Source organism: Guillardia theta (genome assembly GCF_000315625.1).
Source record: "Guillardia theta CCMP2712 unplaced genomic scaffold GUITHscaffold_27, whole genome shotgun sequence".
Lineage (NCBI taxonomy): Eukaryota > Cryptophyceae > Pyrenomonadales > Geminigeraceae > Guillardia > Guillardia theta.
This window is the reverse complement of record NW_005434647.1, coordinates 253,738-279,248: the sequence shown is the minus strand read 5'-3', so window position 1 is coordinate 279,248 and position 25,511 is coordinate 253,738. Positions and strand designations below refer to the sequence as shown.

Below are 25,511 nucleotides of genomic sequence, written 5' to 3'. Positions count from 1 at the left end.
AACTCAGTAATGCTGTACATTATCTTTATCATTCAGATTCGTGGATCTCCTTCAGGACGAACGAGTCGATCAAGAATTCACGAATTTCCGAAACAAAAGGCAACAAGGTTGCTACTTTATCATCCCGGTAGACGTCGAAGAACTGACCCTTCTGTTCATTGCGTGGAGCATTCTCAAGAATCGTGCTCTCCTCCGCAAGGTTAAACGTCTCTACCTCGCAATCAGTGAATATGGCTTGGAAATGGTTCCAATCTGACCTGATCTTTCTCCCGATGTACCATTCTCCTTTCCCTTCCCTCCACTCTTCCTGGTAAAGAACTCCGACCACTGAGCCGCTCACAAACTTGCAATTCATTTCCCTGGGGTGCGTGTCTTTGAACCTGGTTTTCCAAACTTGTTCGAGGTTCGGCGACCAGCTGTGATTGTAGAAGTGATCGACTGTACGCCGCTTCTTCTTGGCTCTTACAAAGCATTCCAGAAGGTACATGACCACCTCTTCATTGCTCAGCTCATCCACAAACGCCTTGGAGCAGCTTTCCTCACGCACAACTGCCCAGGTTGACATGTCAGAGAAAAACACCCACGCCTCACTCGATCGGCACTTACCCGATGACTGCTTCTTCTTGAAATTCATGGACCTGCCGCGACCTTGGGATGGCAATGCATTTTCAGTGCCAGCTCGGCCTTCATCACAGTCCGACGACCTCCCTCGTTTCCTCACGGTTACAGTATTTTCACGGCTCGTCGACCCATTGAGCCTGCCATGTCCATCGATCCTCCTTCGCTTCACACGAGTATCAAGATTCATGTCAGTAGCTGTGGAACTTGGGATCTCGCGCAACGGCCGTGCGACGCTGGGAGCCTGCCTTTGATCTGAGGCGACGGGAGACTGGGGCTCTCCCGATGACTGGCCCTGCTCCCGCCCCAGATGCGGTCGGTCCCGCGATGAGCCTTCTCCTCCGTCGTGCAACGCATCGCCGTCTCCAGAGATATCTCCTTCCTCCGCAAGGTCACGGTGGCGGTTGTTTTCGTTGTCTCTGTTGATCGCCTTGCTAGATACCCTGCTGGGGTCGACTCTGTTCATGGCTGCTGTGGTATCGTTGCTCTCAGTTTGTATTTTCCTCGGCCTCCCTCGCCTCCTCCGATGTTGTGTGTCTTCGTGTCCTCTCGTGCTGCCATGCTCACTATGACCCTCTCGCTGCTCGACAGGAGCTGATCGCCTGAGCGCTTCCCCTCCGACAGGCGGTGAGCTCGCAACCTCAGCGACGACGGGTTGACTTGCTGATGGACCAGACGAGAGTTCAACAGATATCTCAGCGCATAGCACGTGACAGTCACCTGGTCGGGATGGATCCAACGTTGACGGACTGGCTGATCGTGTCGACCTGTCACCTGATCACAAGACTATCAGTCCACTCAAGCAGCTCCGACCAGCGAATATCACCGCCCTCTTGTCCAGACCCTGCCGGGGTAGATAGGAACGCTGCAGCTGCCGTCTGCACCTCCGCCCCTGCCGGCACAGCTGCCTCCGTAGATGCCCCGTTGACGTTGACGGCAGGGGTGGAACTTGGGATCTCGCGCAACGGCCGTGCGACGCTGGGAGCCTGCCTTTGATCTGAGGCGACGGGAGACGGGGGCTCTCCCAATGACTGGCCCTGCTCCCGCCCCAGATGCGGTCGGTCCCGCGATGAGCCTTCTCCTCCGTCGTGCAACGCATCGCCGTCTCCAGAGATATCTCGACCATGTCCATAACGGTTGCTTTCGTCTGTTTGCAAAACACTAGAAAATCCCGACTGTAGAACAAACGATTGCTCACTTTCCTGATTCAAAATTGCTGTTTGCACCTGCTCAAAAGCAATTCGCACTAAATGCTGCACGCTACGTTGAAGCGAGTGTTCTGACATAGATTCTGACGATGCTTTTTGGGATGAAAACACGGTCTGAAAGAAGTTCTTGAAAACAGACTCTAAGGAGGACTGCAGGGTCTGCCTTGACGCCTGTAGCTTGCTGGTGACCTCGTTCTGAGTCGTCCGCTCTGCAGTCTGGAGCGAGCTCTGCAGGGTCTGCTCTGACGTCTGTAGCTTGCTGGTGACCTCGTCCCGGATCGTCCGCTCTGCAGTCTGGAGCGAGCTCTGCAGGGTCTGCTCTGACGCCTGTAGCTTGCTGGTGACCTCGTCCCGGATCGTCCGCTCTGCAGTCTGGAGCGAGCTCTGCAGGGTCTGCTCTGACGCCTGTAGCTTGCTGGTGACCTCGTCCCGGATCGTCCGCTCTGCAGTCTGGAGCGAGCTCTGCAGGGTCTGCTCTGATGTCTGTAGCTTGCTGGTGACCTCGTCCCGGATCGTCCGCTCTGCAGTCTGGAGCGAGCTCTGCAGGGTCTGCTCTGACGCCTGTAGCTTGCTGGTGACCTCGTCCCGGATCGTCCGCTCTGCAGTCTGGAGCGAGCTCTGCAGGGTCTGCTCTGACGTCTGTAGCTTGCTGGTGACCTCGTCCCGGATCGTCCGCTCTGCAGTCTGGAGCGAGCTCTGCAGGGTCTGCTCTGACGCCTGTAGCTTGCTGGTGACCTCGTCCCGGATCGTCCGCTCTGCAGTCTGGAGCGAGCTCTGCAGGGTCTGCTCTGACGCCTGTAGCTTGCTGGTGACCTCGTCCCGGATCGTCCGCTCTGCAGTCTGGAGCGAGCTCTGCAGGGTCTGCTCTGACGCCTGTAGCTTGCTGGTGACCTCGTCCCGGATCGTCCGCTCTGCAGTCTGGAGCGAGCTCTGCAGGGTCTGCTCTGACGCCTGTAGCTTGCTGGTGACCTCGTCCCGGATCGTCCGCTCTGCAGTCTGGAGCGAGCTCTGCAGGGTCTGCTCTGACGCCTGTAGCTTGCTGGTGACCTCGTCCCGGATCGTCCGCTCTGCAGTCTGGAGCGAGCTCTGCAGGGTCTGCTCTGATGCCTGTACTCGTGTAGTTATTTGGTTCTCAAAAGTATACCAATTGTAATGTATTGTTTGTTGCCTTTGCGACAAGTTATTTATCTTTTCAAGATTTGTCTCAATCTTGTTGCTCAAATCATTGTTTACAGCTGTTTGATCACAGATCTTCTGCTCTGTTGCTCCCTGACGTTGATTCAGATTTTGAATTGCTTTCATTTTGACACGCTCTTTTGATTCTTGGAGCTCCAGTCTTTGTCTTAGTTCTCTCGTCTCCTTTTGAGCTGAGGTCACTCTCTCATTAAGCATTTGTTCCATCGATTTCAATTTTTGCAAGACATTACCCAATCCTTGCTTCACCATTCGATCAATACCCGCAATCCAATGTTGCATTCCGTGATGGTGCTTTGACAAATCTTGAAAGAATTCCGCAGGGGGATTTATCAATGTACTGTCTTCCATCATTACGGAACCGGTACCCAGACAAACCCTCTCAGCATGCTCCAAAGTGGCCCCTGTGGACAAGCCGCCTTGTATCTGCTGTCCTGGCCCAGCTTCGGGTTCTCGCTGGCTCTTCGACCCAGGCTGCCCTGAATCGGCCTCACGTCCTCGCTCACTCACGCCCCCGACTCGGGCATCGCAAGCAGGCTTCAACGCAGCTCCTGTCGAGGCTTCTGTAGACAAGCCGCCTTGGGTCTGCTGTCCTAGCCCGGCGGCGTCCTCAGAGTTGGGTTCTTGCTCCCTCACGCTGTCGACCTCGCGAGCTTGCCTTGACCCTGTGTTTGATTTTGAAACACGTTTGTTTTGATTGAATCCATTTGTGTCGTGGTTCTGGTGGATTGGAATGTTAGAATTGTTTTCGGCGTTGTTTGATAACTCGCATTCAACAAGATCTCCACAAGGTCCACCGAACATCAATGACACAGGGGGGCAAGGTGCCTCAAATCGCTCGAAATGCTCGCTGACATTTATGCAACGGTCTATTTCTTGAACAGACCTATGGAATTCACAGAATTTTGATGCAATTTCTGATTTTTCCTTTAGCTGTGCCATGAGGCTTGGAATATTTTTTAAATTGACACAAATCGTGTTTGAGATAGGGCATGGATTATTCAAATATTCACAGCCCCGATTTTTGATTTCTTCCTCATTCTTTTTGGCATCATCTGGAGTTGAAAAAACAATAGTAAGTAGGTTTTTCAGGTTGATGGCAAATTCTCCCGCATGCTGATGACATTTCAGATTGACATCGACTGATCGGTCAAGTCGCAGCTCGACTTGATTTGAACAATCTCCTTTTTCAATCACCCGATAAAACGAAGTCTTCTTTCGGCCCCAAAGATCGAAATCTTCAACTGTCACCGACAAATCCTCTTCAATCAAGCAGTGTTAGAACAATGGTTGAGGAAAACAGAGCCAAAAATTCACCATCCTGTTCTTCGTTCCCTGAAGCCGAAGAGTCGGAGAATTGATCGTTTTGATTCACAGCACCTGTGTACTCCAAAGCATCTTGCTGGATGAATTGGTGTTTGTCACCCTCGTCGTCACTATCATCACAATCGGGATCATTTTCTATTGCCCTTGACACGTGGCTAGAACGAATTTGCTTGAAAATCGTTCCAACCTTGCACAACTCAGGGTTAATCACATCCATCGCGAATTGTACAAACAAGTACCGCTTGTGTGCAAACTTTCTTTTGTCTCCTGTCGATTTGATCTTGTCGCGTTGAGGAGCCGGTGTTGTTATCATCTGTTCCAGAAATTTCAACTGGGCCTGCAGTCAAACAGTTAATTTATTTTGAACCGGGGTGTGTGGAGCATTCACTTGATGCAAAGTACGGCCTTACCTGTGATGGAGCAGGTGCTTTGAGGGTGATTATGAAATCCTTGGAGCTTGTCGAAACATTTTCCAAACATTTCTTTGTCATCTGATAACAAAATCATGGCGAGGAATGCAAGCAAACCTGCAGCAAACATGTTCATACTTGATGAGGCTTCAGGCAATGGGTCATGGACGTCTTTGAATACATCTTGTATCAAAATTCTTGTCAGCCCTTCATTTATCACTTTGGTTCTTTCAATTCGCAAGGTAGCTCCTTCGAAGATGTCGTTGTTTCGTTGTAAATACTCAGCTACCCAATCTCTCAAAGCAAAATGTTCGAGATTGTGTTCTTGATGTTGGCGGATGAACTCTTGATATCGCATCAAAACTTTTTTCAGCTGTCTGATATCAAACCAAGACTTATTTGATTCAGGACCACGCTGTTTTCCTTGAGCAACCTTATGTGTTATAACCATTCCTGAGATACACGGAATTCGCATGTAGGAACTACAATCAATGTTCGCACGACTATTCAAACCCTCAATGCAATGGCTGCCAAATTAGCATCACAGGTGCAAAAGTGATCTAGCATGGCATAATTACCTGAAAACGCTTCGCACAGATACCAACAACTGGTCGCCCAAAAATGTTGCAGTTAGATTGAAACGTTCCTCTTTGAAGATGAAGAACACATGGTTCCGCAATTTTTCTTCCTTGAAATTTGGCAGCCAACTCATGTCGTCTTGCATTTTGATGACTCAGACCCAGTCAGCTCCCTAACTCTTGCTCAAACCCCGCCCATCGCTCCCCTGCTGGCCCCATCATTCCGCACCCCCCGCAGCTCCTTCGCCGCTGCTCGTCGAATGTTCCCTGCTCCTTCACGGCCCATTGAAATATTTGGGGCCCACCCTCAAATTTTAAATCGAGTCAGGCTTCAAACATCTATTGCTCTAATAGAGAGTTTTACTCATATAGGAACATGGCAAAACCTCTTCTATCCTTACGGGTCCACCTCAGACTATGACTAAAATAGTGGAGTGTTTCTTCAGCTTTTTTCAATCTTAAAAAGAGCTCTATAATCGACAGCCGACAGCCCGGAGCTCGGGCGTTACAAAAGATCAAAAATATAACCGTCGGCATCGCCACCTCTTGCACCCGGGCGGGCGGGCCCGGCCGGGATGCGGTCCGAGTTTGAGTGAAGGCGACAAAAATCTTAGCTGAGGTGCCCGATCATGGCTAGGTTAGGATCGAGCTTAGGAGAGGTGGGGGAGGCAAGTAGGGGGGCGCGAGGATCAAGCAGGAGAGGCTGATGGAGGTGAAGATACTTGTGCACTGACTTGCTGATGTAGACCATCCTCGAATTCATGATCACTTGCGGTTATGCGAAGATGCGAAGCGAGCACGTCCTGAGTCCCCAATATGATAGACTTCTTGTATCAGTCCCCTCAGCACTTGCTCTCGTTGCTCGTCTCTCCGCAGCCATATAACTCTCACCGACTGCATGCTGCTCACAAGACTATCAGAAGTCGCAGAGCGATGCGAACAAGAGGATTTTGAGAAGGCGAGTCCTTCAAGTCTAGGTTTGTTCATCTCACCCGACAGTCTCCAGGTACTCCATTGCCTTCAGGATGGACTGCAGGGAAACGGGAAGTGCGAAGATTGCATTGAAGCATGCAACTTCTTGAAAACAAGGCTAGACATCCTGAGATCCATTGGATGGGACTTGATCCATGTGCTGATCCCATTTGTCATAGGCGAGCCGTACGTATTTTGATGGGGTTTTGTCAGTGCTCACTAGAATGTGCAGACGATGCTGCGAGGCTGCACGGGGCATCCTAATGTGATATGATTGCTTGATCTATGCTCTCGTTCTTAGTGCTGAACCGACTGCAGCCTCGTTGCAAGTCTGGGAAACCCAAGAGAAGTTTTCTCGATGGTGATGGAAGTGTTTGCCGTGTACGAGGTCAGGAGACAGTGACGTGGTTGATGATTTAAAAATGACATTGCATGTAAGGATGTCAGGCAGCAGCAATTACTGCTTGAAATGCTCGCTCAAGTCTTTCCTAAGCTGGCAAAAGGGAAACTTCATATCTTTGTGAAGGACCTGCTCTCCATGCTCCATAGGCGATTTGTCGGTCTCTCCACAAGAACAGACAAGATGGATGATCATTCTTCTGCCTCTTCATCCTTGAATGCAGAACGATCAACTCCTGCTTCTCCCGACCAGATGCACTGCGATCAAAACAGTGCTCTGCACGATGTGCTGGCTCCGGCTGATATCCTCACCCTCAACAAGGGCTTCTTTGACGCTGTCTTGCCAGCTTGCCAGACGTTCTTTCAGAGGCTTCTGGATGACATGAATGCTGAAAGTTATGAGATGATCTGCCAAGTGCTCAAGGACCTTCTGAAGGCCTTGTATCTCTGGCTACGTCCTGTGACCGGGTAGTGACTTCAAGAGTTGGCAGGTACTGGACGTCTTCCATCGTCTCCACCGAGTTCTTCATGCCGGAAGCTGAAAAAAAGAAGACCAATGTTTTCCACACAGAAGATCTGTCAAACAGGGTTCTGGAGGTGCTGGACTTGGTAGCCTCACTGCCCAATGGTATCCTGTTCGTTTTGTTTCCCCCTTCGAGGTACCTCCTAGCCTTTCTCTGCGTTTTCACGGTAGGGATAGCAATGACATTGTATGCAGGCCCTTTTGGATGATGGATGAGTCGAAGAGCATGGAGCAAATTCTTGCAGAGCTTGACGAGTGTGAGGATGTTGATGATGGCATAGAGGCGGAGGGGACGGAGTTGCCAGCATCAAAGGTACCATCGTGTTGATCCTTGATTTCTTCGTCACTGTGCCATCTATCACAAGGAGTACCTGTATGAAGGAGCTGGATCGCTCAGTTTTTTCATATATCTATCATCATCGTCTAAATTGGGCGATGCGAACCACCGGGTGTTCTTTCATCCCTTCTTGACGGCAAGGTAAACTTCATCTTTCTTTGTTTCAATCAGCATGTCTTGATGCTCTATCCAGATTCCGAGGGGTTTTGATCCTCCCGGGCATCTCAGAGCTGCTGAGCTCTCATTGGTCAAACCATGTCCGGGCAGGGATCATGCTTCTTGAGTTCACCATCAAAGGTCTGTCCGTGCGTTGGCTTGCCTTGTCGTTGATCCGATTTCAGTGCTGCAAGAGCATGGTCAACTGCTCGCTGAGACAGACCTAGAACTGGGGACGCCAGGCATCGATGGCAAGAATCGACAGATTTGCATGCAGATCGTTCAAGGTCTTGCAACAGCGATGACGCAGCTGCCTGAGTACGTGGATCCCTTCTCCCTCCGTTCCCTTCGCTGTTTTGGGGAGGTTCCTTACTCTGTCTCCTTTTCGATCCTCCTCCCCCCCTCAAGGGTGGTGTATGACGGACAACAGGCAGCACTCCAGGCACAAGGCGTACAAGCTACTCAGACTGTTCACGTCTGTCTTGGCCCCGGAGCCACGTCATTGTGCCCTCAGGCGTGTCGCTGAAGTTTGACTTTTTCCCTCAGGGTTCGCCGTGATGAAGGATTTGATCACTCGATGTCCGTACCCGTCAGTGACTTCCGTGGCTCTCAACATCGTCAAGGACGAAATCCTGCACTCGTGGCCAACGTCACAGCATGATATCGATGTGACCAAAGAAAACCACGACGATACGTCAACATCGCTGACCTGCTGTTGCAGCAATACCAGCATGACACGAAGAGGACTCCTTTCATCGCTCTCTCCGTCTCTCTGCTCTTTGAGGTCCTTTCCTCAAGCCAGAAGGCTCTTCTCCTACACAGGTCGCCAATCACCCACCCTTCCTTCCCCTGCCTGCCTGCCCTCGGACGCACGTGACTGCTTCGGGATCAGACTCGACATCCTCATGAGCGGCCTCAACGTCCTCCGTTTCATTCTCATCAAGGTTGTGGAGTTCTGGGGACAGCTAGTGGGTGCGAATGTGTAACATGCTCCTGTGGAGCAGGATCGGCAAAGCAACTTGACTGGAGTGTGGGAGCATAACATAAGAAGAAAATTCCTAGACGAGATCGTCAACCCGTCAAGGAGTGTCTCGCGGGTGCGGTTTCAGTCAAGGATCTATCTGCATAGCTGAAGGATGATGCGCAGGAGCATCTGTCGAGGAGCTCAGCACCGGAGGCGTCTGAGGGAGGTTGTTGCCACATCTCAGGTCTTGCAACCCTCCGCCTGACACGCCCGCTAACGTGCTCGCATGCTCCTACCGAACCGCTCTCTTTAGACACGGTGAGCCAATGAGTGCTTGTCATCCATAACATCGTCCCTGACTGCACTCCTTTCTGCTCTCTACAGGAAATGCAGCTCTTGATGCTGCAGGAAGTTCTGGACCGCGTCGCTGAGCTGCTAGATGAGCCACCACAAGACACATGAGCATCATAGACAAGAGGAGATCATGGTTGCTATCGCATCTCTAACTTCTTTTAAACATCCACAATATCATGTTTGCTCTTCGGTGCCAGGGTTTTCCTATACACTGCACCGCTAGTCCCAGCCCGCTGCAAAGAAAGGCGTCAATCTCCTGGTGGGAGGAGGAATTGAAAATCTTACATCCACCCGCTTTTGCAAGTCTATCTATCCTTTGCTCTTCATTTGACGACTGCAGCAAAGTTAGACCATGAAGCATCGGAATGGAGGAGGATGCATACATTAGCAGCAGGTTTCGCTGCAGGGGCCCCTCCTGATCCAGATGACATGTTTGAGAAGCGCTTATTCCTCGCTTCAGCAGCCGCTACCGCCGCTTTTCTGCGTTCCTCCGGATCCTGTCGACACAAAGACACCAGTAAGTTCGAGTGCATAAATATCTTGTGCTACGCAGTACGCAAAACAAGATTGCAGTTCTTGACATTTTTACAATATCGCATCTCCATTCTCATCATGTGACTCGATGCTAGCTTCGCACTCATCACTGCCTCAAACTTACTTGCTTTCATCTAATGTCCGCCTTAAATCATCTGTCCCATCTCCTCTCCTCTTTTCTCCCCACCTCATCTTCCACGCTCACAGTGGCGATGCGACCTGCCGCCCAGTTTTCCTCTCCTACTGCCTCTCTACCACTGTTCCCTCGTCCTTCCATCCTCCACCATCCGCCTCTACTTCACATCCTCTCGTCATCACATCCTCCATTGCGCTCTTACCACCGCCACTTCCTGGGGAGGCTTCTCAGGCCTTCCTTCGCAGCAGCCCATGGCGTCCCTTGGCCTTGCGAATTCACTCCCACCCCACCCCTACCCCCTAGGAGCAAGACCCCTTATCTCCCGACCCCATTGAAAAAGACGAATCTGGAGAACACCTTGAAAAGTACCCACCCCAACAATTTATATCCTGTGGGTGGTCACAAAGTACCCACCTTTTGAGGGAACTTTTGTAATATCACCACGGGGTATTCGCATCAATTTCCATTTCCATACTACACACGTCGGCAAGGGGTAGTACCCACCACCCCTCCCTGTATTCAAAACGGTTCAATAACCGTCAAGAATCCATTGCTGACTGGCCCGTGACCGACTGTCGGCGGCTGGCTCCGATCCATCCGTTTCAATGTAACCGTCAACTGGGCCGGCCCGGCCCGCCACCGGGCGGCAGGCTCAGTGATTCCTTTATCGGTTACTTCTACCGTTATTTGTTAGTCTCTACACGCCATATTGTTTGAAGAGGGTGGGGGTAGTTCAGTTTGAAGAGCGAACATGGGACAGGGAGTGGAGAGGGAGGATGGGGGAGGAGAGGGAAGGAGCAGGGACGGGGAAATCAAGAGCGAGGTTACAGTTAGGTGTCAGAGAGCAGAGCGTAGGAGGACGTTGCGACATGGTGATACACAGGGATAGATCTGGGAAGGTTGTTTCAGGGCTTTCAAGAGAAGGATAGGAGTAAATACAAAAGTGATGAAGCCAACGGCTAATAGGAGACGAGTGTTTCTTCAGAACAGAATGTAGAACGATCCATGCCAGAATGTGACTAGTCCCGTTCAATCCACCACGTTTTATAGTTCAACTCAGATAAATGATCGGATCGCTTTTAGCAGGTTTTCCTGTATGCTCGAATAGTACTGCAATATATCCACGAAAGGGCGTCACACACACGGGTCGAAGAGAAGATCAGTTCCGGGCATATTGAACGTGAAGTATGGTCCTACACAATTTTGATGACAGTGGAAGCTATCAAGACGAGGACGAGGAGGAAGATGAGTCCCTACAGCGGAGGCATTCGGGCAACCTCCGTGCTCAAGGCAATCTGCTGGCACGTGTCGACCATCGTACAGAGCTGGACTTGTCTGGACGTGAGTGTATGTCCTCTGGAGAGATCGGTCTGATCTGTGTTCAGGGAACCTATCCTTCTCCACTGGGCTGGCAAACACTTACGTGGCCCTTACAGCACTCAACCTTTCCAATAACTCCATCTCAAGGCTTGAAAGCATTCCGCCCTCTCTAGTAGTCTTGGACGCCTCTCACAACCTCATCCGTGAGATCTCAGGATTGGAAAACTTCTTCTACCTGACGTCCCTCAACCTCGCCTACAACTCCCTCACCCGCCTCCGAGGACTAGACCACTGCACCTCGTTGACAGAGCTCTCGTGATTGCTTGACGTGATGTTTTAATGTTGCAACTCACGCATGCGAAACAGACTGCAGAACAATGAGATCAAAGTGATCTCCGACCTTGAATGCAACATGGACCTCGAGCGTTTGGATGTGTCCAACAACATGATCAGCACTGTCTGTTCTGCTTTGCCGGCCCGCAACAAGGATGGTTGATGAATTCCAATAGGTCGAAGCTCTTCGAACCCTTTCCCTCAACTCAAAGTTGGCCTGGATGTCGTTGAAGGGAAATCCATGCGCGCAGAAACCCCAGTAGGAGCATCATGCCTTCCCATGCTTTTTGATTTTACTCTCTGCTCCCCTCTCCCCCCCCCCTCCCCCCGCGTCTCTCTGCTCCCCTCCTGTCTCTCACCAATTCGTTCAGGTATCGGCACAGACTGACAGGCATGCTACCGCAGCTCTTGATCTTGGACAACGTAAGCACGAATGGGCAGAACCGCAGTGTCTGACATGCTCTCAACGCAGGTCAGAATGCCAAAGAACAACCATAGGCCTTCCTCACCTGCCAGGCCATTGAAGATAACTGTGAGCTCCCTGACTTTCGTCTCCTCGGACTGTGATGTTGATGGTGCCGAGGGCAGGAGGAGAAGAGGCGCGACGGCGTCCTCTCCGCCTCCAGGGGCCCGATGCGTGCATTCAGCCAGGCGCCGTCGCAGCCGCAGGAGGAGCAAGTGAGCGAGTGACTGTCATGTCAGTGTTGCTAAGTGACGCACTTGTAGATGCAGCAGACACGTGACGTTCCCCTCAGCCCCTGGACGTCTGCCAGCGTGAGCAGGTCAGGTCGTGACTGGTCAGCGGGATCTCCTGAGGTCCTCAAAGTAGGAGCACGCCGCAAGGAAAGAGCTTGAGGAGTAGCGGCGAGGGAGGAAGTAGAGAAGGTCCCACCCATCCGAGGCCTCGAAGTGCAAGTCCAGGTGCTCTTTGATAGCGACGCAAGTGACGCCTCTGATACCTGCAATCCTTTACCGCCATGCTCCTCTTGTTTCGAACTGGATGAATCCATCATTGTTTCACTTGATTGCACGCAAGCTAACACCATAGCGACGTATGCTGATTGAGTTGTCGTCGCAGGGATGCGACCCAGCAGTCCGAGCATGCAGAGACAAGACGTCAAGTTTGCTCGCATGGCGGTCGTTATCCTCCCCTCCCTCCAACCTATGCCCCATTTCCTCTTCCTCTCCCTTTTCCCTCTTACTCTGCCCCTTGTTTTTCGTCCTGGCGCCTGCAACCCTCCTCCACTGCCTTGCCAGTGTAACCCGGTCAGCAGGCAGGGCTGTCTTCGCACGAGGACCGAGCGCGAGAAGCGTTTGATCGCAGTCTTGCAGTGATGTCGAAGAATCAGCTCACGCCTGCCGCCCCTGCCGCCAACAAGGCGGAGGGAGACAAGCCCAAAGTGCTTGACGCGGAAAAGCCGAAGTTGGAGAGGAATGCAGGAGTCGACGTGGCGCAGCTGTCGCAGCGCGTGCAGCATCTGCAGGAATGCCATGAAGCTGAAGTTCAGACGATCAATCAACATCAGGTAGAGAGCGAGGAGCGAGATGGTGGAAAACATGACTCTGATCGCTTTTTTTGCACCTCGCCCTGCTCACCTCTCCTGCCCCTGCTCTTGTTCCTCTGATCTTTCCTCCTCCTCTTCTCCTCCTCTCTCTGTATCCGAAGGACATCATCCGCAAGCTCATGAAGGAAGTCGAGACCCTCAAGCAGGACGTCTCCAACCTCACCTCCTCTCTGAGTCGGCAGGAGGCGAGGCCTTCCCAGCACCAGAACGAAGAGCTCTCCCTCCTCGCCCTAGAGTTCGCTGAGAGCAACCAGTCGCTCCTCGTCGTCAAGGCTGCTCTCAAGAAAGCACTGGCGTACGCCGACGCCTCCTCTGACAACCTCCGCAACCCCTCCTACCAGGTGCGTGAGGGGGCAGAGGACCTGGTTGTTGTTGGCATGACGCCAGGTCGCACAGAAGTTCAAGGAGGAGGTGGCGGGGCAGGGCCTCCTTGGAGGAGCAGAGGAGGGCAAAGAGGGCTTGGGGACAAAACTCGATGAGCAGCAGGCGGCTGAGCGAAGGTGGGAGGAGGGAAAGGCTGCACCGGAGAGAGAGGAGAGTGAGAGCAGGAAGGCTGTAAGGGAAGAGAGACGGGCTCCTTCTCCTGCACCTCCGAGAGTAGAAGACCGTGCTGCCCCTCTTCAGAAGTCTCTCGTTGCTCCCCACAACCAGCCACCAACTGCTGTAGTAGCCGCTGGAGGAGCTGGTGCTGCAAGACATGGAGCAGCAGGAGCAGGAGCAGGAGCAGGAGCAGGAGCAGGAGTCAACTTGCGAGCGTCCAAAAGAGAATCTCCCCGAGGAGTGAGCGGAAGCCCCGGGAAGCGAGCAGGTGAGCATGCTTCGTCCTCTGCCTGCCCAATCATGATCTCTTTCTCTGCAGGAGACAAGGCGCCGGCTTCTCCTAAACTGCCGCATGCTGAAGAAGGCAGGGAGGACAGCAGAGGGAGACGAAGTTGTGATGCTTTCCTACCAGGGAGGAGGAACTGGTCGGAGCAGCTGCTGCGGGCTATGGAGGATTGCTTGGAAGATGCGAATGATGAGATTGTCACGACCCACCTCGCGCTCCGCAATGTCTCTTTCTCACTCCCCTTCCCTGCCTCTTGTCCTCTCGTCCCTCCTCCTCTTGCCCCGCCTCCCTCGTCTCTCCTGCCCTCCTCCTCAACGCCCCGCCATCTCTTGTCAGACTCCCTGCGCTCTTCTTACTGCCTCCCGCAGGTTGTCAAATTGAGCCGAATGAGTGACTGCTCCATGGACAAGATCGTAGAATATCGAACGCTGCTAGATGTATGCCACCCTCTCTCCCTCCTCCCTCCTCCCTCCTCCCTCCTCCCTCCCCCCTCCCCTCCCCTGCTCCCTGTTGCCTGCTCCCTGCTCCACCTTCATTCCTTCATCCTTCTACCCTTCATTCTGATTTTGCCCTGATAGGAGTGTTCGGTGATGGAACCTTACGAGTTTCCTCCGATGATCGAAGTGAACTATCTTCACTCCTCTCCTCCTCTCCTCTTCCTCTGCTCCTCTTCTCCTCTCCTCCTCATTTCTCATCAGGAGATCAAACACTTCGAGGGCAACCGGGGAGCCCCGGAGCTGCTGGACAAGGTGATGGACGCTGTCCGAGATCTCAACACGTCCAAAACAGCTCTACGGGTGAGATGTGCTGCTCAATGTTCATGTGCCTTCTGCTCCTGCTCCTCCCCCTTCCTCCTTCTCCCTCCTCCTTATCCTCGTCATCATCGTTTTGCTCTTCTCCAGTTGCTGCTGCTGCTGCTGCTGCTGCTGCTGCTGCTCTCCTCGTTTGCCGTGCTGATCCTGTCTGCACGAGAGCAGAAGATGATTGGGCTGCTGAGCAACGCGGACGTGAGCAAGGAGGTTCTTGAGCGATACGCGTGCGTGATCGAGGAGACCTTGCTGTCAAACCACGTGGACGAAGAGAGCAAGTGAGAAGCTACAAGCTGCAAGTTCCGCCTTCGAGTAAGGGCGGAGGTGAGGCGAGCGGCCGCGCCGGCTGCCAAGTGCCAGCCTTCATTGATTAGCAAGTACATTGAATGACTGATTGAATTAAACTTCCGAGGCTGACTCAGCTCTCCGTCATAACTTACCAGCCACACTTGGTGATCCTTCACTCCACTGACAATCGTCTACTTCATAACATTAGTTGACGGTCAGTTGAGTCTCGAACTGCGGCGGCGGCCCGGCCCGGGCCGGTCTAGTCGCTCGGCGGGCCGACAGCCTCAGTCATCTCCGGAAGATGACTCAGTAGACGGTCTGAGAGGCCCTTGGGGTAGAGTTGGGCTGTTGAGGGGGTAGGGTCCTACATTCAAGGGTGGCCATGGTGCGAACGCTGCTCTTGGCGGCGGCGACGTTGCATGCGGCGCTGGCGTTCCAGGGGATGACAACGAGCATGATGGGAACGAGATTCTCAGTAGCTCCACGTCGGACCGCGAGGAGAAGCGCTGGACAGCTCAGGATGGCAGCATCGGGTGGAGGAAACCCTAGGGTGGTCGTGACGGGGCTGGGGATCGTATCGCCCGTGGGAACAGGAAGCGACCAGTTCTTCGAGAGTGTGTTCGCAGACAAGAGGAGCTTTACGTCTCTTCCCTCCTGGGCTGAGGAGTTCCCTTGCAAGGTTGCCGGAGTCGTCAGCGACTTCAAGGCCGAGGAATGGTACAAGAACAAGAAGGAAGCCAAGAGACAGAGCAGGTACATGCAGATGGGTATCGCTGCCTCCAAGCTCGCCGTCCAGGACGCGAATCTCAACACAGAAACTGTGGCAGACAAGGACAAGTTCGGCGTGCTCATCGCCTCCGCCATCGGCGGCTCCGAGTTCTTCGAGGAGGCAGGGAGCAAGTGGCAGAAGCACACGGAGTACGACCAGTTGCCTTCAGGCGCGGCGTGGGGGGACGGGACGTTCGCAGGAAGGAACAGCATCTACAAGGGCCCGCTGTTTGTTGACGGGTGCAAGCTGACGTACGAGGGGTTCAAGAAGATCTCCCCCTTCATCGTCCCCTCCTTCATCCTCAATAGCGCAAGCGGCGTTGCTGCTGTTGAGCTCGGGGCGGAGGGGCCCAACTACTGCATCGGAGGCTACGGGGGAGAGGCGGCAGGAGGAGCCTTGTCGATCGCTCAGGCGCGGAGGTTCCTCGTGTCGGGGGAGGCGACGATCATGGCGGCAGGAGGAAGTGAGTCCTGCCTGACTGAGTGCATCGTTGCGGGTTACAACAAGCTCTCCACGCTCGCCAAGGGCTGCAATGAGGATCAGACGCATGCAAAGTAAGTAGAGGAGGAGATGGAGGGAGAGAGGAAGGGGGGAGGAAGGGAGGAGGGGGAAGAAAGAGGGGAGGAGGAGGATGGTCAACTCAAGGAAGCAAGAGACGTATGAGAACCGCTGGGGAGACGGGATGGAGGCAGAATAGGGAAGCGGGGGGGGGAGGGAAGGGAGCGCAAAGGTAACTTGTATCGGCAGCAATGCATTCGACAAGGAGAGCAAGGGATTTCTGCTTTCTGAAGGCAGCGGCGTGCTGCTGATGGAGGCGGAGGAACACGCGAAGGCTCGTGGAGCAAAGATGTACTGTGAGGTCGCGGGAGTTGGAATGGCGCAGGGAGTTGAGATGGACGAAGAGGTGATAGTAGATGTTGCTATCTATCATCGTAGTTCTCCTTGATGATGCTGGTGCTGACAAAGTTGTTGATGATGATGATGGTGATGGTGATGGTGATGGTGATGGTGATGGTGGTGCTGTTGTTGTTGTTGTTGTTGTTGTTGTTGTTGTTGTTGTTGGTGGTGGTGGTGGTGGTGGTGGTGGTGGTGGTGGTGGTGGTGGTGATGATGATGATGATCTGACTATCCCGACAGCTCGGGTTGGGAGGGATGCCATCGAGCGAAGCTATTGCGCAATCGATCAATCTTGCGTTGAAGGATGCGAAAGTTGAAGCTTCTGCGGTGAGAGTTGTAAATGTAGCACAACAATGTGAAGGAGGTTAATGAGAAAATGTGGACGTGCAGAAGATATGATGTAGTTGAGGTTTGATCGGTGAAGTAGAAGCTGCTCCAATGGTTTATGTTGTCTCGTCGAGACAATCGATGCTGAATTCGATGATATGAACCTTTTTGAACGATGTGATTGGTTAACACTGGGAGATGTTGGTAAGGTAGAAGGACGATGATTTCCTGACGTCTTGCAGGTTGACTTTGTTTGCGCTCATGGCGTTGGCGTCCCTAAATTCGACAAGGTTAGGTGAAGAGGAGGGAAAGAGAAGGGAAAGAGAAAGAGATCGGAAGGAAGAAGGAAGCGAGGGGAAGGAGGGGAGGAGGGCGAGTTGAGTGAGAGCGACTGTAACCAAGAACAAAAGGTTGAGATCGAAGGAATCAGACAAGCTCTTGGTGACAACATGTCACGAGCAAAGGTGAGAAGCGAGGAATCAAGACGATTTCTCATGATGATGATGATGATGATGATGAGGAGGAGGAGGAGGAGGAGGAGGAGGAGGAGGAGGAGGAGGGTGCGTGGGGAGGAGGATGACGATGACGATGAGGATGAGGATGATGATGATGACGACGACGATGAGGATGAGGATGGGGATGACGAGGATAAAACAAACAAGAATGATGGTGATAGTGATGGTGATGACTACAGTGGGGATGGGGATGGGGATGGGGATGGAAACGACGACGACGACGACGACGATGATGATGATGATGATGATGATGATGATCGCCTTCGTCGTGAAAACTAGTGAAATCTGAAATCTGATTTCCTTTCGTTGTCAGATCTCTTCTGTCAGCAGCAGGGTTGGAAACTCGCTAGCTGCTGCATCTGGTGGGTGCTGGTGCTCTTTGCCGCTCCGTCCTCTGCTCCCCTTGTCCTGATGATTCAAATTCTTCCTGATTCTTCTTACCCTCCTTCTCTTCTCACATCATATTCTCCCTGTCCCTCCCATTCTCACTCAGTCCTTCTATTCCTCTCCTCTCCTCCCCTGCCCTGTTCCCTTCCCCTCCCTCCCATCCTCCTCCCCATCGTCCCCCTCCCCTCTCCCTCTGTCGTTCTCCTTCTCGTTCACACTTCTCTCAATCTTGTCACTTGTCACTATCTTTTCACTTGTCTCTTCTCTTACGCTCAGGCATCAACGCGGCTGTCTGCGCTCGAGCTCTTCGTGATGGCGTCGTTCCTGGCATGACGAGCCTTAAGGTAAGAAGCAAGTTTCACGCCGCCTTGGAAACTTTCCACCACTACCCTTCAATCTTTCCTCCTCGTTTTGAAACTCACAGTGATACTTTCGAATCTCCAGCATGCGGTCGTAGACGGGGTCTCGTTTGTGACGTCGGCCAAGGAGGAGGTCAAGGTAAGAGACTTGAGGCGCCAGCGACAGGAGCTTGACAGGCGCGGCAGAACCTCGAGGTCGCCTTGAGCGTCAGCGTTGGGCTCGGGGGGACAGCGACGGCGCTGGTCTTCAAGAAGTTGTGAGGCAGCAGGAGGTGAAGGCAGGGCAAGTGAAGGACAGGAAGTGGGAGGTGAAAGACAGGAGAATTAAAGTTGATGCCGAAGGAGGAGGATGAAGGGCGGAAAAGAGAAGGAGGAGGTGGAGAAAATGGAGGGGAGGAGGAGGAGGAGGAGGAGGAGGAGGAGGAGGTCGTGGTGGAGGTGAAGGTGGTGGAGGAGGATGTCGTGGTGGTGGTGGAATTTTTCACATCCATTTGATGTCTTCTTCCTCAACAAATTTCTCCCCGTCGAGACCTTCAACCCGCAATCCTCACTCTAGCGCTTCTCTCAGCGCTCCTCTTCCCTTTCCCTCTTCCTCCTCCTTGTCTCCTCTCCTCCTACCCCTCCTTTTCTCCTCTCAGTGGGCACCTCCCGTGCTCTTCAGGCCGTAGAAGTCTCTCGTGGTGCTGTAAACTGCCATGGACGAGCTCCACTTAGCGCCGTCTGCCTCATCGTTACGGCGACAACACTCAAGTCAGCACTCACTGATGACTGTGTAGGGGAGGAACCCCTTGAACATGCTCGACAGCCCTCCCTGCATCACCAGGGTGAGAGAAGAGAAGAAAACGGAGCGAGGGAGTGAGCGTGCGAGCAAGGGAGCGGAGGGGGTGCAGGAGCGGAGGGAGATGAGGGGGCAAGAGAGGGAGGGAGGAGAGGAAGAAGAGAAGGAGGGGAAGCAGGGAGGTGAAGTCAAGGGAAGGGAGCGAGCGAATGACGAGAGGCGGGGGAGTGGGGAGGATGGGTGCAGCAGCGGGAATGGAGAGTGGACAGGGTGGGAGGAAGAAGAAGTTGGGGATGATCGGCTCACGTTCTTGATGAGGGTCGTTGACATCTTGCGGAGAGAGGCAGAGCCCGAGGATGTCATGATGTTTGACCTGCCGATAACAGTCAGATCCCTCCCTCCTCCCTCTTCCACCTTCTCCCCTCCTCCCTGCTCTCTCCTCCGCCCTGCGCCCTCCGGCTCTTTCCATCGTCGCTCCCTGAGCTCAACTCTCTTCTGCCCTCTGCCACTCCAGACAACTGTCTCTCCTGTGCGCCTCCCCACAATCAGTTGGCCCTGCCCCTCCCCTTCCTTTTTTGTTCTTCCTGCCTGCTTCCTCCTCTTTCAGCTCTAAGGGTACTGGGAATCTTTCACTTGAGGACGTCGAGCGGAATCGTGAAAGTCGATGCAAAGATGGCAGAAACGATTCCAACTCCCAAGCTCTCCAAGAACGTGACGGAACCTGTCATCAACAACACCATCACCATCGCCTCCATCATCTAGAGCATAACTCGTAACATCTGAATCACGCAGCAACAGCAAAAGAGAGGTCGTAAGAGATCTATCCTGCTCCTCGACACGACATCCGGCAAAGACAACCTATCGACTACCATCTCTCATCTCCTCCTCGCACCGTCTGGCGACTGGCGCATGCACCACTGCCGGATGTTCTCGAACAAGACGAACTGCAAGGCTGTGTACGGCACATCCCGGATCATCGTGACCTTGAAGCCCCTGTACATCCCTCCGAACCCCTGGTCACGGCAGTCACTCCCTCTCATCTCCAGCATCCCAGTGACTCACGTTCTTTGTCAAGTCCGGCAGCCCTTGCAGGAACGACGCGTACAACCCGGGGTTGTTCATCATCCTCTGAAGTACCGTGTCAGGTATCAGCTCTGCCTCCACCATCCGTCACTCCTTCCTTCTTTCTCGCCTTCACCTGTTCTTGTCTAGGAGACTCTGTCCCTCCCCCCCTCCCCCCCGCCCCCCTCTTCTCACTGCCCTCCTGTAAATAACTCCATCCCGCCTGACCATCTTACATCCTTGCCCTCTCCTTGCCTCTCTTCTACTCTCCCTCCTCCTCCTCTCCCTCCTCCTCCTCTCCCTCCTCTCCTCTCACCATGCGGACCAGCTCCCCGGGGATGAAGACGGTGAGTCCGATGATCTCAGCTATGGCAGCTCCCATCGTCTGTCCCACCATGGGTTGCTTCCCTCCCAGCAACTCGTTGACTCTGTTCTTGATGGGCTGATAGATGGAGTACATGACGATCGAGTACGGGACCCCCGCCCACCACATCGCGTCCAGCCCGTACAGGAACCCTGCCGGCCCTCTCCTTTCCACGATCCTCTGCGCCACTCCCACCCACGTGCTCCCCGGCCATGTCTGCAGCCCGGTCTTGAGCGCCTCGATGGGGGTCGCGACCAGGTAGGCAGCCAGACCTGCGAGGGTGGCGGCCCAGGCGTTGACGATGGGAGTTCGAAGACCGTCGGGGATGAAGTCAAACATGTGCTTAACGTCGTGCTGGATGCTCTTCATGCTCGGCAGCTGAACGGAGCAGAGGGCAGTTCTCGGAGCCCTGAGGAACGGAAGCGGACCGCGCCCTGCCATGCGGATATTAGAGCCGAAGAGATACATCAGTACGGCATCAGCAGAGTTGTTATTCCTATAACTCGTCATTGCCATGCGATCGCATGTATGCCATGACCACTTGTTTGCGCATTATGAAACCTTGAAATGTACATACTGAAGAGAGTTCATTCCTTCTGTGTTCAACTTTCATATCATAGTACACCCAATGAGATGCTCTACTTGTTGCATTGTATATTGAATACCTTTGCGTCCATCCTTTCCCGCTCTTAATCCCAACATCTTTCCCTGTCCTCCACTCCTTTCTCCTTCATCCTCCATATCCCACCCTCCACCATCGTTCATCCTCCACCACGGTCTAACTTCCAACAGAACACATCATCTCTGTTTCTCACCTTGTTCATGAAACATCTGCAAGCCCATGGATCCTGTCGTCGTCGCCGCCATCACCGCCAACAGCGCCACCCTTCCTCGGATCCGCATTATCCCCACCATCGGCCCCCCTGCCTATATCTCTCCAACCCACCCAGTGTACCGATCCTGTACCTCGTCCATCCGAGCTTGTTAAGCCTAGTGCATCTGCTATGAGTTTCTATAAGTGGTGCATTAGTCTCAATCAGGCATCCTCCTGTCATAGCCTATTTAGGACAGACTATGACACCTACTGAGCAAAAGTGACGGGACCACCCCACCCTCCATGACAATCAGAGGCTGAGGCAGACCCGTGCCACTGCCGCATCAGACCGTCGTTGGTAGTTCACCGCCGCCGCCGGGCCCGGGGCCCGGGGCCGCGCCGGGGGGGCCGGCCCCGCGCGCCGTGGTGTGGACCGTACCGTACCGTGGCATGGCCGGTACCGGGCCGGCCGATCACGGCAGTGATCCGCCTGAGGCAGGGCGGTGACTCTCGCGCCGTAGCGCCGCCGGGCGCGGCCCCCGGGCCCGGGCCGCGCCGGCCCGCCGGGCCGGGCCCCCGGGCCCCGGGGGCCGGCCCCGCGCGCCGTGGTGTGGACCATGCCAGTGGGCCGGAGTCACGGAGTCACAGTGACTGACTCTGTGAGGCGAGTGAAGTTGGACCGTTAGTGGCAAGCGGACTCCTCACTTGATTCGGAAGTTCAATCATCAGTGGCATGCATCTGATCGGATTTAGTACCGTACGCCGGGGCCCCCGGGCCGTGACTACGCCGTACCTGAAACCGTACGGTCCGATAACTGTCGGCGCCGATGGCATCCCTTGAATCGGTGCTACCGTCAGTCACTCGGAAGGGCCGCTGGCGGCGCCGCCGGGCCCGGGCGGAGGCCCCGGGGCCCCGCCCGGTGACCGCGCCCGGCCGGGCTCGCGGGTGCGGGGCGCCAGGTTCGAGTCTGAGGCCAGTCCTCACGGATTGCACATGAGAGGAACCACGGACACATTGTGCGCAAACTGTGGCAGGAGGATTCGTCCGAGTTGTCCCGCCCGATTGAGCATGAAGACTGATGATCCGGCGTACCGATCCTTGGACGTTGTTGAGGAAGAAGGGCTGGAAGGAGATGAGAAAGGGTAGGAGGGTAAGCATGAAGGGGAGGAGGAGGAGGAGGAGGAGGGAGGAGAGCAGTGGATGCTCAAAATCTGTTGGCCGACATTGATGGAGAACATAGTTGTCAAGTCCGAGTTGACTGCGTTGAACCTCCACACGACAATCCTCCTGTCGAGGCTGCAGCTGCAGATCAGTTGCTCTCCTGCCTGCCTGGCTGCCTCTTGCTGGGAAGACCGAGATGATCGCAGGAAGGAGAGGAGCAAACATGAAGAGAATCAGCAGCACAGAAAGTCGGAGCATGCAGTGCAGCACCTGAATGAAGCGCACATCCATGACGAAGTTACGATGCTCTTCACCGGCAGCATCGGGTAAGAGGAGGAGGGGAGGGGAGGGGCAGCTGTTGGGCGAGAGTTGGGGAAGCCGGGCAACGTAAACCATCCCATCCTCTCCTGCAGCCGTCAGAAGCCTGCTCTATCACGGTGAGAAAGGCCATTTAGCAGCGCCGGGCGGCACAGGAGAGCGAAGGGGAGCAAGGTAACAGGAAGGAGGAGAAGAAAAAGGAGCAGCACGAGTACCGATCCTCGTCCCAGTCAGCGCACAAGAGCCTTCCAGCAGGAGGGTGCCATGTCACTGCTGGGCTCCACTCCAACCATCTCGCACAGCTGGATGGATCGTCTGATGGGGAAGAGGAGCTAGGTGGTCAGGCATATTGAGGAGAGCTCAAGAAAAGATGGCTGACCTTGCGCAAGGGGCGAAAAAAGCTTCAAGGTCCCTTGCCCGTCGATCACAAGAACCGCGTCAAGGCCGGTCAAGAGCAGCAGACATGCCACGCAGTCGCTCGTCAACTCCTCGCTCATCACCATGAGGAAGAAGTCAGCGTCAGCTGCTCCTTCCCCTGGCACATTGAGGCCGCGAGGTGAAGGCAAGTCGAATCTCCTCCAGTATAGCAGTTCGAGCGCTTCCGTCGCCTTATGATCTTTCAAGATTCTCGCAGGTCTACTCAGCATTCCTCCTTCTTCGTCCTTGACACTGAACAAAGATGGAACTGGCACCCAAAGTCTTCTGCTCACATCGCATGCCCACTGCGAACGGCCCCTCCTCACCGTATCCCACAGCGAACGCTCCACCTGTGGGACAGTTGACATTCAATCAAAGACGAGCAGGAGTCTGACCTCCAGCAGGGGACGATGAAACTTGAGCTCATGCTCGCACTTGAGGCAGAGGAGGTGGTCAAGCATCGTAGAGACATCCTTGGTCTTCATTCGCTTCACGGCCTCGACGACCTCATGGAGATCGGGAGCATTGAACCCTTCACAGCAGCACGAGGGCGGCAGGGGCTCGAGATCGTCCTCGTCAACATCCCTCAGGTCGTCGGGTAAGGTCGCTGGGAGGTCATGGCCGCAGGCCTGCTCGAGGGAAGCTATGATCCGTTCCTTGGCCTTGTGGCACGAGCAGCGGGAGGCCGAGGACACTCTCTCCTCCACCGACACCTTGATATCATGCTCCTGACGCCGAGCCATCTTACTTCAACCATGCAGGAAGAGCATCAGCGGCCGATGCGCCTCTGAAACGCTATGAATCTACCCCTCGTTCCCTCGCTTCCTCTGTAAGCATCAGGCGACCATGCGTGATGCATCGTACGGATAGTCCCCAGCCCTCCTGACGTACATCCCTGACTCCTCGCTTATCACTCCTCTCTGTCCTACCCTCCTCTCTCCTCTCCACCCTATCCGCCTTCTCCTCCCGCTCTCCCTGGTACTTGCAAGCTTCTTTACTGAGTCCTATCACTCAGTACCGGTACTTTTGGTGGGAGTTGCAGGGGTAGATCAACCAAGGCCCCTGCTTGGCGGCATGGCGGGAATGGTTGACGACGCGTCTGCATATGAGCGGCTGAGGGAGGAGAACATTCAAAGAAACAACGCTCTTCTCTCCTCTCTTGGGATCCCCTCCCTTGCCTCCCAGCTTGATCGCACCAAGGACGAAGCCAAGGACGAGGCCTTGTCTGCGCAGAGCACTGCCAAGAAGAGGAGGAGGAACGAGGACGCAGAGTGAGCTGAGTCTTCGTCTGTCATGGGGAACTGACGCTGTGTTGCAGGGACGGGGAAGTAACACTAAGACGATCATCGAGACGAACAGCGCAGGTGACGCCGGTGAAGCTCATGGAGCTGCCATCAACCTGGGACGAGAGGGAGGAGCATCCCGGAAAGGCGCGACCGCAGGGGCAGACGGAGGTCGAGATGCCGGACTTTGACAGCCTCGAACCTCCTCCTTCTATGTCAGACTTCCTCGTCACGCTGAGGGGCCTGCAGAAGGAGGTGCTTGCCCGGAACCACCCGGGTGTGGCGGACTGGAAGGAGTTCGCCGAGGACAAGTGGGGAAGGCTTGTGGGCAGGGCGAGCGTGGCGGACTGGGAGCTGTTTGTTGCCAGCAGGATCTCAGTCGTTCCCGCAGCCTCCGGGTCCGAGATGCTCCAGGAGAGATACTGCCACGACACATGGAGGTTGCTTGTGGCGTGCATCCTGATGAGCAGGGTATCCTCCGCACAGGTCAAAGACAAGTGCATCAACGGGTTCTTTGATCTCTTCCCCACTCCCTCGGCCTTCAAGGTGATGGAGAGCAGTGAAGTTTTCCTCGTCCTTCCTGATTCCTCTCTTGATCCGCTCTTCCTTTGCTCGTAGCAATCCATATCCCGTCTTCTTTGTCCTTTCGTCCCCAAGATCCCTGCTGTTCTATCTCTTCTTGCCCTGCGAGCTCCTCGTCTGTCTCTCTCTCCCCCTCTATACCTGAAGTTTCTTTCCTCGACTTCATCTCATCACCTTGTTCTTGCCGATCTCTTCCCTCCCTCCCTCCTCCCTCCTCCCTCCTCAATCCTCCCTCCTCCCCTCGCTCTTTCTCTCATGCTTTCCCACCGTAGGTATCGGACGACGAGCAGGTCTTTGAGATGATCAAGCCCCTGGGCCTTTTCGACTCGAGAATCAAGGGGCTCCGAGACGTGACCAACCGTTTTCTCTCCATGTCAGAGTTCGTGGTGAGTTTGCCGTCCCTCACTGGCCAACGACGGCAGCGTCTGACTGGACAACCTACTATGGCAGATTGGTCTGGAGAAAGACTACAAGCCTGCTGGGGTCGGACAGTTCACCTATGTAAAGTCTTCCTCCTTCACCACTGCTCCTCTTCCTTTTCCTTCCCTCAGCGTATGAGATGACACTTCTCGGCAGCAATCGTACCTCATGTTCTGCTGCGGGCAAGCCCAGACCTTCGTCCCCGAG

General features: G+C 54.3%; 7 protein-coding genes across 7 annotated transcripts; 4 read left to right on the top strand and 3 right to left on the bottom strand.

Annotated features, from left to right (window-relative positions):
• Positions 1-28: 28 nt before the first annotated feature.
• On the bottom strand, positions 29-4,892 carry GUITHDRAFT_107010 (hypothetical protein; the record flags this gene model as incomplete). The annotated part of the gene is made up of 9 exons (XM_005834021.1): positions 29-549; positions 607-638; positions 750-1,281; positions 1,339-1,392; positions 1,445-3,685; positions 4,338-4,400; positions 4,446-4,533; positions 4,586-4,659; positions 4,757-4,892. The coding sequence occupies 9 exons, from the start codon at positions 4,890-4,892 to the stop codon at positions 29-31; spliced, it is 3,741 nt and encodes a 1,246-aa protein (XP_005834078.1).
• Positions 4,893-6,530: 1,638 nt separating this feature from the next.
• On the top strand, positions 6,531-9,147 carry GUITHDRAFT_107009 (hypothetical protein; the record flags this gene model as incomplete). The annotated part of the gene is made up of 13 exons (XM_005834020.1): positions 6,531-6,571; positions 6,625-6,694; positions 6,746-7,146; positions 7,197-7,364; positions 7,424-7,485; positions 7,833-7,862; positions 7,907-8,008; positions 8,268-8,389; positions 8,443-8,543; positions 8,614-8,665; positions 8,726-8,823; positions 8,869-8,929; positions 9,070-9,147. The coding sequence occupies 13 exons, from the start codon at positions 6,531-6,533 to the stop codon at positions 9,145-9,147; spliced, it is 1,386 nt and encodes a 461-aa protein (XP_005834077.1).
• A 1,749-nt stretch (positions 9,148-10,896) lies between these two features.
• GUITHDRAFT_107008 (hypothetical protein) lies at positions 10,897-14,844 on the top strand (the record flags this gene model as incomplete). Its single annotated transcript, XM_005834019.1, has 15 exons — positions 10,897-11,050; positions 11,095-11,344; positions 11,396-11,486; positions 11,539-11,621; positions 11,734-11,785; positions 11,835-11,894; positions 11,951-12,040; positions 12,089-12,144; positions 12,441-12,499; positions 12,695-12,888; positions 13,029-13,268; positions 13,315-13,482; positions 14,122-14,190; positions 14,452-14,550; positions 14,656-14,844. 15 exons carry the CDS (start codon positions 10,897-10,899, stop codon positions 14,842-14,844), a joined length of 1,854 nt encoding a protein of 617 aa, XP_005834076.1.
• A 388-nt stretch (positions 14,845-15,232) lies between these two features.
• On the top strand, positions 15,233-18,365 carry GUITHDRAFT_107007 (hypothetical protein; the record flags this gene model as incomplete). Its single annotated transcript, XM_005834018.1, has 9 exons — positions 15,233-16,173; positions 16,367-16,523; positions 16,757-16,843; positions 17,086-17,138; positions 17,538-17,626; positions 17,672-17,692; positions 18,022-18,089; positions 18,190-18,243; positions 18,291-18,365. 9 exons carry the CDS (start codon positions 15,233-15,235, stop codon positions 18,363-18,365), a joined length of 1,545 nt encoding a protein of 514 aa, XP_005834075.1.
• Positions 18,366-18,738: 373 nt separating this feature from the next.
• On the bottom strand, positions 18,739-20,749 carry GUITHDRAFT_137702 (hypothetical protein; the record flags this gene model as incomplete). Its single annotated transcript, XM_005834017.1, has 8 exons — positions 18,739-18,824; positions 18,867-18,915; positions 19,189-19,255; positions 19,516-19,603; positions 19,626-19,661; positions 19,775-19,895; positions 19,945-20,010; positions 20,261-20,749. The coding sequence occupies 8 exons, from the start codon at positions 20,747-20,749 to the stop codon at positions 18,739-18,741; spliced, it is 1,002 nt and encodes a 333-aa protein (XP_005834074.1).
• Positions 20,750-23,387: 2,638 nt separating this feature from the next.
• GUITHDRAFT_107005 (hypothetical protein) lies at positions 23,388-23,762 on the bottom strand (the record flags this gene model as incomplete). The annotated part of the gene is made up of 1 exon (XM_005834016.1): positions 23,388-23,762. One exon carries the CDS (start codon positions 23,760-23,762, stop codon positions 23,388-23,390), a length of 375 nt encoding a protein of 124 aa, XP_005834073.1.
• Positions 23,763-24,668: 906 nt separating this feature from the next.
• Positions 24,669-25,379, top strand: GUITHDRAFT_56177 (hypothetical protein; the record flags this gene model as incomplete). The annotated part of the gene is made up of 3 exons (XM_005834015.1): positions 24,669-24,848; positions 25,157-25,270; positions 25,335-25,379. Coding segments are annotated over 3 exons (339 nt in total), but the record flags the coding sequence as incomplete, so codon positions are not given.
• Between the last annotated feature and the right edge of the window lie 132 nt (positions 25,380-25,511).